At 32.0% G+C, this 11,123-nt stretch overlaps 2 protein-coding genes across 3 annotated transcripts in view; one reads left to right on the top strand and one right to left on the bottom strand.

Moving 5' to 3' along the window:
• The first annotated feature begins 2,346 nt into the window (after positions 1-2,346).
• LOC108690887 (longitudinals lacking protein-like) lies at positions 2,347-6,138 on the top strand. Of its 2 annotated transcripts, none has more exons than XM_018198413.1 (4): positions 2,347-2,502; positions 3,829-4,062; positions 4,186-4,400; positions 4,907-6,138. In XM_018198413.1, exons 2-3 carry the CDS (start codon positions 3,874-3,876, stop codon positions 4,378-4,380), a joined length of 384 nt encoding a protein of 127 aa, XP_018053902.1. In that variant the 5' UTR covers positions 2,347-2,502; positions 3,829-3,873; the 3' UTR covers positions 4,381-4,400; positions 4,907-6,138. The 2 variants fall into 2 exon arrangements, with proteins under 2 accessions (XP_018053902.1, XP_018053904.1); XM_018198415.1 differs by lacking the exon at positions 2,347-2,502 and adding an exon at positions 2,591-2,720.
• Positions 6,139-8,319: 2,181 nt separating this feature from the next.
• LOC108690889 (arrestin domain-containing protein 17-like) overlaps positions 8,320-11,123 on the bottom strand; it is a 5,276-nt gene continuing 2,472 nt past the window's right edge. The window contains exons 2-8 of the mRNA XM_018198417.1: positions 10,875-11,030; positions 10,486-10,700; positions 10,178-10,363; positions 9,876-10,084; positions 9,397-9,647; positions 8,730-8,858; positions 8,320-8,657 (exon numbers count right to left, since the gene is read on the bottom strand). Of these exons, the coding sequence (XP_018053906.1) occupies positions 8,641-8,657; positions 8,730-8,858; positions 9,397-9,647; positions 9,876-10,084; positions 10,178-10,363; positions 10,486-10,700; positions 10,875-11,030 (1,163 nt within the window). The 3' untranslated portion in view covers positions 8,320-8,640. The remainder of the gene's footprint in view (positions 8,658-8,729; positions 8,859-9,396; positions 9,648-9,875; positions 10,085-10,177; positions 10,364-10,485; positions 10,701-10,874; positions 11,031-11,123) is intronic.

Here is an 11,123-nt window from a genome sequence, read left to right as displayed (position 1 = left end):
ATATATATATATAAAGATATTCATAAAATTTTAATCAAGATTTATGATGAAGCATTGATGTTTAACATTAAATTACGTCAGGAACGATGTGAATTTGATTTTTCTATTTTCTGGAGCTGTTTTTATTATTTTAGAATGTTATTTCCCTACTTATGTCTCAACGTTGATTGCGGCTTATCATTTCGTCATAACTTAAAAATGCTTTATCCTCGCTTTTTTTCTAAAATTCTTCGGAACTTTACAGATTTTTGAAATGTTCATCCTCTTCCGGTGTCATCGGACCATAGATCACTAGATCTATGGCCAGATTGCTTGTAATCTCTGGAGGATAATTTTTACAAGAATAACGGGAACAACCGGTGGATTTTTTCATGCGAGATGTATCGTGGTCGAACCAGACAAACAGTTCTTCCGTCCTCATAAATAGACGAATCATTATGTTTTGTCATCATTACGTCATGTTTGGATTGTTTATCTACGCGCATTTTTTTATCATCATACAGCATAGTTACGCGTGCGTTGATCTATAAGCCAACGCACGCTGACGTACATTAATCGATCAGATTGAACGATGAGTTTCTGCAACGACTCGCTCTTATATCGATATATTCTTATCACTAACAAAGCACAGAAAAAAAATTAGACGCGACGATTTTTGCGTCCGATCGATACTAAGATTAGATCGCGTTAATTAACATCCCTTCGCGGATCACTAATTAAACGCTTTACATGTTCTAATTCATGTTGATAAGTATAGTGTGTGTCAGCATGTGTATTACATAATAACGGGTTACGAAACAGGAATTGGAGATTTATAAATAGTACGCGTTATTTTTTTATCCATCCCTCTCTTTTTTGTTCTTCTTTTATTTTGACTAATTTTTTTCTCTTCTAAATGAAAATAATTTTCTTTTGTAAATAAAACTTCTTTTATAACACAAGGTAGTACTAAATTATTTTATTTCCGATAAATTGTTGGTATTATTAATAATATTTTAGAAAAAAAAACAATTATATATATTTATATATATCTATTACTTTGTGTTATATATGTATATATGCTGTCCATAAATTATAACTTTCTATAGACGAAATCATAATTTATTTTACTGATTTTACTTTAAATCATTACAATTTATTAATTTAACATTTTAATAATTTCCGCAAATTTGTAAGATCAAAGAGAACAAATGTAGATTTAGCATAAATCGTCAATTTTCGTTTTTCGGAAACAATCCTCGAATTTTTATGTACTAAGTTTCGTTTAGAATCTTCACGAGTACATTCGCAACTTCTACTCCGAATAGAAATCTTTCCAACTATTCTCCGGGTCGTACAAAACTAGCATAACAATTGCGTTCGGAAATATCGAATAAAATCATTTAAATACTCTAGGCTTTTTCAATCTCTGAATCTTCAGAAGTTAACAGAATAATCCGCCTCGCTATTTTGGCGCGAAGAGAAATAGTTATACATAAGATGGAACAAATTGAGTTTACCGTGACATCTCTTATTAATTCAATTGTGGAATGTCGAGTGACACATCATAAAGGACCGGAAAACCATCGTATGTATCTAGAGTTAAGAGGATGCTGGAGTGACCAAATTGTCGACAGAATGCAGATCGATAAAAATCTCCAAATTTACTGAACGGAATAAAAATCCTTCGATAAAAATCTTCTTCGAAAAGAATGTGACACCGGATATCCGATATCCGGTAGGACAATCATGGCTCTCACAGACAGAATGCGGTATAACGCTTGTCGCTTGTCGTGCAGCAGAAGTTAGCACAGTAGCCAATCACTTTTTTATAAAAAAACGATAAAATGATTGGTTCTCGCGCCAATTTTCGTCGTTGCGTTCTGTCTGCAGGAGTCATTAATTCGATCAGATTTCGGATATCTTCTTGGACATTCGGTATAAATTCCTTAACATTCTAAAAAAAAAAAAAAAAAAAGGAAAGAAGAGGGAAAAATAACGATAATAATTTTCTTTATCTCTTCAACGTGAAAAGCTAAAGATATAAGATAAACTGTACAAGTTCTGCAAATATAAAATAATTTTAGCCGAATAATGGAGTCGGTAAATATTACAATGATATCCGATCGGATATTCGGTGTATCCCTACATTTATAATTATAATATGCGGAAGCACAAGAAATTGAAGAAATCAGTACGAAATGTTTACCGACCGTTTAAAATTGATTTTCGTATTAATAAGCGGAATGCGACCGGATGAGTGGCGCCATCTGGCAGCTCACTTGCGAGCGACTTCAGTCGGTACTGCATACGCGGACGGGACCGATCATCGGCGGAAAGACTCGACTTGAGCCGAATTTCCTCGCCGTGATATTAGCCACAACAAAAAATTTGTGGTGGATCGCACAAAAAGTTTTTGGCGTTACGTATTTTTCGCGTTCTACCTACGGCAAGCAACGGCAAGGTGCTCGTCAGCCACGTCGTCGCCTCGTCCAGGATTTGGCGGCCCGTCGACGACGCGAAGTAAGGAATCGCGTGCACGCCGTGTGGAACTCGGTATCGCGCGTTCGATCCCGCCTGGCCGTGTTTGCGGATCGTGTTGTGTCGAACTCGTGTGCGCCTCTTGACGGCAGACGGCTCGACGGACGCATGCACGCGTTGCAATGTTATGACGAGAACGGATCAACGCGAATTTTGATATCCCGATATATCCATCACCCGTGCATGCTAATTTGGTGATCGTGAGACGATATATTCAGCTTCGCATGAGTGATTTGGTCGACTCCGCGTCACCGCGTCTCATTGCGATCTTCATCAATCGCTCGCTCTGTGACATCCTTTAATTTAACCTACAAAGAATCTTCGCATGAGGGCTCGCGAACATATTTTTTCGAATTTCGTTCTCTCATCAAAACTTAACATTCGTCGTGACGTAGTTGATACAGGTCCTCTCTCGCGTATGTCGTTGTACATTTTTTTTATTTACCTCCGATATAGCTTATGATATCAGGACGTGTGATCTCTCTTTATTCTTAAAGCCTGTATCATAGAGATTGAGATTGAGATGACTAAAGAAGAAAAAAAAACAAAGAAATATCAAGCTCAATAAATTTTGCTTAAGTACTTTAAGTACAGTAATAAATCAGGAAGGCTATATTAGTAGTAGACATTACTTAAGAATATTACTTAAGAATTACTTAAGAATCTTGAAATAAGAACGAATTATAAATACTGTCCTCAATCTCAATTTCAATCTCTAGTCTGGAGGCTTATTTATATCTTGTTCTTGAAACGAGGTAAAAACTGAAAGTTTTATAATAGTAAATGAATTCACTTGATGTTAACCAATGAACTATGAGGTTCTAAATAAATATTCTAATAAATTTGCACTCTTGTAATTTTAATTTTATTTCAAGAAAAGTAACAGGTATCTGATATAAGATTTAGATCTGTTCTTTTCAGCTGAACTGTTTGCATTTTTTAATTTTTTTAATTTTTTTTCTCCAACTTGGAAAAAAGAAGAAAAAAAATGTAAGAATCATGCAAGAAGTTCAGCTGAAAAGAAGATCTTATTTTGTTCTTATTATTTTACTTTGTTTAAGTCCTATCTCACATGAATGCATGATGTATGAATGCATTTAGGCAGTTCTGCACTAGGATTTTGTAACTTTTAACTGTATCTGTATTGTTATATTGTTGCATAACTTTTTTTTACTATATATGTCTACATGATGATAATGTAATAATATCGACATTGTTATAGAAGTTACAGAATTCTAGGACTGATTTGTTTGTCAAATTGACAATAATGTCAAATTGACAATGATTTCGTTGTAATATTGTTTGCAGACTGCACAATCACGCAAGAGTTATAGGGAAATTTCAGCATTCACAATGGCAGGAGAGCAGCAACAGTTTTTTCTCAAATGGAATGACTTCCAATCAAACATGGTGTCATCGTTCAAACATCTGCGAGATGAGAAAAGCTTCACGGATGTGACATTGGCTTGCGATGGTCAGACTTGTAAAGCACATAAAATGGTCCTGTCCGCCTGTAGTCCTTACTTCAAATCTTTATTAGAGGTACATTGGCAATATTATTGTACTATTATTTTACTATCATTCTAACATTACTATTATCTATTAGCTAATATTATTAGTGATTGATAGACTTTGCAACTAAATAAATTTTCTCTTTATATTTAGGAAAATCCGTCCAAACATCCAATTATAATTCTAAAGGACGTTGCGTACAGTCATCTACAAGCCATCCTAGAATTCATGTATGCAGGTGAAGTAAATGTCTCGCAAGATCAGCTACCAGCATTTCTCAAAACAGCAGACCGGCTTAAAGTTAAAGGACTAGCTGAAGCTCCCGGTGCCATTAAGAGAGAAGGTTAAAAATACACACGTAAAATATGGTATGCTTTAAAATTTTATTTATTTAGTTTTAGGAATGATACAAATGTTTATATAAATTTCCTATGTTCAAATTTCTAAATATTATTTTATTGCAAAATTTTCTTCATAATTATGTATGTATTCGTTAATTTAATTTCTTACTAAGATATTTATATATTTGATAAGAGAAAAAAGAAATCTCATTTAATATATAGATGCTATAATATTTTTTTAAGTAATATTGATTTCGGAGTTTATATGTCGCACGAGAGTTCATTGTTCGGTTATTGATTGTACAAATCTATTTATATTCTTGGGATGAATAATATATATACGAATTTGATTGCAGTCGCGCGCTTATTAAATTGTGTATATGTTATCATACGCATTGGACGTAAATAATGAGCTAAAATTCTATAAATACAATGCCACAATATCATTTTTTGTGCATGTTGTGAGGTATTGTTTGTAACTATGCTTGAAAATGTAATGTAAATGGGGCAAAAATATGAATTTTGATTTGCAGGTATTTGAAAAGTGTGTGGACTGAAAAAAACTGTAATAATGTAAAGTGATTGAGTAAAACACGTACCACACAACATAAACACACAACACAACATACATTATAAATATATAGAGACATATGTAAAAAAAATTTAAACACTGCGTGTGCACAACTCGGTGTCCTATGGTTCATGACTTGGATCAACACGCGGTGATGATGTAAAATAATGCCTTTTTCTTATTCTCAGTTAATGTTAACTGGTTGTATTGATAGTATGTACACATACATGCAAGTAGAGAAAAAAATGTTGATGTTTGTCTTGAACCCATTACGCCATATTGGCAATAATAACAACACATTGATTATTTTTTTAAAAATGAATCATCGCGAATCAATGGATCGTGATAGTTTACAATGCATACTGACCGGGGCAATCTTGGTGGATCAAATTGGAAATGTTGACAACACCTGTTACAATACCTGTTTTTCAAGCCGATCTACCTGACTCATAGCACTCCCCTATCGATTCTATTTGGTAGATCTATTCACGAAGTAGCGTTATATTACCATAATTATTTCTGTTATTTTTGTCGCGCGTTAGCTATTACTCAATTCATCTGCAACATGTTGAAAATATTGGAGCCTAATTTTTTTAAATCTATATTATTTCTGGTGTTTTTCGTTTTTGCAAATTATTATAAAGATGATTATGGAGATTGATCTCATAGGGCATTAACATAATATGTTCACTATATGTGACCATATCATAATATGATCACTAAATTGTGTATAAATACTAATTAAATAATGACAAATGAAAGTATTTCATTGGCATCCATATATAGAGAAATTTTGCTTCTATCGTGAATAGATTTGCGAAACCCCCGGCAAATCATTTAAAGAATATCAAATCAGGTTTACTGGAAGTAGTAACATGCGCGTTTAAATCATTCTCTTTTGTCAGTTTTGAGATATTGAAATTATACTGTTCTTTTGCGTTCGCGTGAAATGTAAAAAAAAAGAGTTACAAAATATGAAAGGAATTGTAATATCATAATTAATCTCCGTACAAGTTACCTCTTCTAGTGATCATGATTTTTACTTAACCAAATACTGCCAGTGTTTGTACCGGCGTATTCACAATATTACCGATATAGACCAAATTTATTTATGATAATAATATATTAAGGGTTGAATGTCTTAAATTGAGGGAAGGTTATTGTAATATAAGTGAAGTAAATTTTTGTAAAGTCGGAGCGCACAGTTCCTTTTCCCTCCCGAACAACCAGGACGCTCGGAAAAGTCTAGAAAGGCAATCAGGAAACATTATTGAATCATTATGGACATAAAAATCAATTTGTTATAGAGGATATCGTGTTTTTTTTTGTCTGTAATCAAGTATTTTAATATTATTCGGATTTCACTGTTTCATTACTTTTAAATTTATGACAATGCTGTATAAGTTTTCGTCAATTGCGTTTATCGCTAATTCGTGTAAGTCTACGCTCATATTTTCTGACTTTTCTGTCTCTTTTAATTATATATTGAGAAAAAAATTCTCCAGCGTTTCGTGAGTTTTCCTTGCGAGTTAATTGTCCTTGTGCCTAATATGAATTTACTCCAACCTTCACGTGAATTATATACCGAATTAGCACGAGTGAAGTTTTATGGACACTGAATGCCGATTTATAATCGTATACATTCACGTATCGAAATGTCAGTCATATACGTCATACACCGCAGAATGTTACGAATCATAACGCATCATTTCCTGTCGATTTTGCTTCGGATGTTTCTGTGAATTACCCAAGAGACCGCTCTAATCGAATTTACGATTGTAAGAATGGTCCATCCAAAAAGAACTCGTAAGACGTTACGAATATCGTTCATAAGAACTTGCTTTGAACTATTCCATGCGATAAAGTCGAATGGAACTTGACTTTGTATCAAAGTATATGGCTTCCATATAAATTTTGGCGATGTCTGACGATAACAAGTTCTGATAATTAACGGGACCATTCTCGTGCAAGCGGCATTAAAGTGAAATTTGCGATGTAAGAATAATTATGTTTGTCATCTTCTCGGAATAAGGATTCAATTATTTGAACTTTTTCAAGCATTGGAAGACTTCATCATCTTTCTTTTTTAATTATCCGATAACAATATAATAGATATTCAATATTCTTTCAGTTTCATGAGGGAATACAACGAATTGTCTCTATTCGATTTTAATAACTTTATGTATGTTAAAATATAGACAAAAAAGTAAGATTTAAAAATATGTATTTTTTTAATGTATTTTCTTACATGTTAAAGGACAGAAGAATTTTTTCCTTCGAAAAAATTGATCTTTTTCTGAGTAAATGTCGTCTGAATCAAAAATATAAAAAATGTTTTGAATAAAAAATTGAATAGTTTTAAGAGTACTTTATAGTCATAATAACTTTATAAACATTTTTTTTTAAATAAATACAAAATTAGAAAAAAATTTTGTATTATTATGAATTACTCTTGAAATTATTCAACTTCTTTTATTTAAAACACTTTTTTATATTTTCGACGATTTAAATGATAATATATATATTCATTGAGAAAAAAAAATCGATTTTTTTCAAAAAAGAATTTTATCTTTTTAAAGAAATTCTCTCTCTAAAATCGTTTATTTTAGTATGTATCGACATCATAAATCATGTAAATCCCACTGAATCAGTAAAACAGATGTCTCGTTTCGATCTTCAATTAAAGATCTTTTGTATACATTTTAATACATCAAAAATTATTAAAATCGAAAAAGGATACTTGTATTCCTTTGTCAATATTTAAGACAGTGTTGAAAGCGTCGAAATGGATGGGTTCAGTTCCTACAATAATATTGTTTGCCGGGCATTTGGTGGCTAAATGTGAATAATAATACCATGTACATTTGCTATGCTGTAAATTTGGAATACAGTTATTGTAGAATAGCAAATCTCATATACAAGTGAACGTTCGCGCACTAAATTCACGATTATATCGTATAGCCTTTTCTCTTATGTTTCTTGTTCCATCTCCGACTTCCATATATTGCACTTTTCACATTTCACAATTCCAAATTCTTCAAATCGATTCGCTTGCACAAGTTACCGGGATGAATCTCTCTTTCCTCTCTCCCTCTCTTTCTTCCTTCTGTCCTTTCTCCATTTTGTTATCCCTGCTATTCTAACCGAAATTCGAAATTCTTATTAACATTACTTTTGCTATTATATGACTCGATAATGATTATGATATGATGTTGAGATATAAAATAAATTGTGTAAATATGCCATTTTTTTGGCATAATTATCTTTATTTCTCCTTCTTGCATACTCCTTTTTGTAAATTTTATTCCTAATTTTTTTTAAAATATTTTAGCGTGTTAATTGCTATCACATAAATAAATATACGAAGTATATATCGCAAAATTATATTCTTTATTGTACATTATACATAATTTTTTTTGCATGAAATATACATACTGCACAATATATTTGTAGTCATATAAGCAGTGTGATATAGAGTATAAAAATATGTATACGTGACAAGTTAAGTTACACTTAAAAAAGTTGAGTAATATATTTATACAAGATATTATGTACTATATGAGGTAGTAGCAATCAGAAGATGTGTTTTTGATTTCCTGACTTTTTTGTTATTACAAACGCGTCGAGTAGAAATAATTAATGTTGTTGTGGTGTATTCACCTTGTCTCAGCTTATTTTCCAGTATTTTATTTTCGATTATTTTTTAGGTGGATCTATGGAAAAAAATGTTGAAAATGCAGTGTTAAAAATGATAGATTCAGTAATAAATGTTACTTCATTCTTACGTGATGTTGTGAAATTGAAGACCGGATATCTTGGTGCGAAAGGCTCGTTGGCACCATGTACGTAATTTGATTCATCTTCATCTTTGATGCTATCCGCTCTTTGCATACATTCTTCATACGATGGCGGTGCTAGATAAAGATAATAGTTTTTTAAAAATATCTCTTAACATGTCTATGCTAGACCAATTTTAAGTAACTTTACCATCACAGTATTTTTGTTTGCGTTTGTCATATTTATTAAATATTTTATAGTTACAAAAATTATAAAAATGATTATAAAGCAGGTACCAATATTGCATCATTTGATATCATAATATGTATCTACAATTATATATCAACAATTATTTTATAATTATGTTTTTATAGCCAAAATAAACAGTTTGAATGAAAAGTCCAGCGTGGGTTACTAGTACAACATGTTAAAGAGTTCTTACATATAGATCAAATTTCTATAATAAATCTTAAAAAATTATATTTTTATTTCTTAATATTCTATAACAAAAATATTGTCACGAAAAAATATTTTTTCTCTGGCCTTGACTTTCTGTACTTCTAATTGAATAAAGTAATAAAATGAAAATAATATTCAATTATACAGTATGAAGGCTGATATTCAAGATTTAATATTAAATTTTTAAAATTGTTTACAAAGAAAAATATCACTCACGTATGTCCCATGGGTTAGTCGACGTACTAGGTTGATTTGGTGAGGCAAAACCTATCGCTTGAGGATAAGGCGTATTTGGTGGTACGTAGTCTGGAGACGTCGGCATCGGCGGCGGTGGATCATAATCGTATTGCATTACATTAGGAGCTGTGGGCTGTTGTATGGTTTGTATATAAGATGCAGATGAAATAGTAGAGTGTAATGGAATTGTTCCGATCAAAATTGGGTAAACTTTGGTAATGCTGCAATGCCTGCAATATAGCGGAAATTGAATTGATTTCTTAACAAAATCAATCAGTATAATTTAATTGCGATTTTCTATTTTCGTAAATTGCGGGACATTTGTTGTAAACAATTACAGAATAATTCCTAAAAATTTTAAGAATTGGTTAAAAAAGTAAACTATTGATTATAACATATGTACAATCATACAAGTTAAATTGCTTTTGATTTTATACTTTGAAAAAATATACACATACGTTCCAGAAACATGGATAGTAATGCGCAAGGAATATTTCTGATCTATTATACTGCAGTATTCCAGATGGGATGGCGGTATTGGCGGAATCTGTAATCGTGATGGAATGTCAGCTTGTTCGCCGAATGGTCCCATTCTTTGCTCGGCTTTTAAAATCGCTTTATCTGTCTTAGTCATACTATACGGTGATCTTGCATGAAATTCCAAAGACTTTATAAATAGAAAAAGGGTTACAGTTACTATATTGATTGAAATTAATTTGATACGCTAGTTACGTAGTAACTACGGTAGTGTTATACCTACTCGTTCCAATTTAACACAGATCTTTGTTACATTGACACTGCTGGTGTTATTAAGGTTGACCATAGTTTCTATCGATTGTCCCGGAACGAACCCTGTTGTCGGTATTCTGATACGTAACTTCATCGAACCCAAGTTGAAACAGCAGAAACAACAAAAACTTTCACTCACTTCATCATCTGCGCCGATCTAATGAAAAACAGATTGTTCGATTTTAGTAACATCATCGCGCAGTATCTTTATTTTCGAGTTCGATATTACTTTTGTGTAAAATAGAGGCAAAAAAATCTTTGTGTAGCGATGTTACTTACACATTGATGACTATGAGCGTTCAAATCGTAAGATGAGACTACGGTAAACGCAATTTTACTCTCATGATCAAATCTCCAGGGTCGGTCAATAACAGCCTTCATCGTATATCTGATGTGACCGTTTGTATGTTCGAAACTGCATGGTATATTATAAGGTAATGAGAAATTAAATGAGTATCTATGAAATCCCGCTGGCACCCGTACTTCTCCATTGCCTGAAATTTAGAATATTTTGAAAAACTTATTAAGTCGGTTCGGTAAAACTTATGAAATCAGTTCCACTGATTGAGCAATCATTTTATTATTTTGTTATAATATTCTTTTATAAGTTTATTATAACCCTTCAGTGGTTCTACTTAATTCTAATAGATTAATCTTATGAGTATTACCTGCTGTATTTCCTAATAGGTAATAAGTCAAGTTAAAATATTGTTCGCTTGCTCGGAAATGATCAATCTGGGTGTGATTGCGTCCTTGGGAATCCTTGGTCGACCTTTTTCTCTCCCAGCTAACATTAGCTTCTCCCTTAACTGACAATTTCAGCGCTAGAATCAAAAAAATATCGATATCCTTATATTTTTCTTATTTTTATATACATATATATTTTTTCAAATATAATATTTTTATTCAAATATACC

This window comes from Atta colombica, unplaced genomic scaffold, assembly GCF_001594045.1.
Source record: "Atta colombica isolate Treedump-2 unplaced genomic scaffold, Acol1.0 scaffold38, whole genome shotgun sequence".
Classification (NCBI taxonomy): Eukaryota; Metazoa; Arthropoda; class Insecta; order Hymenoptera; family Formicidae; genus Atta; species Atta colombica.
Note: the sequence above shows the minus strand (reverse complement) of the source record. Positions and strands in the feature narration are given on the sequence as shown.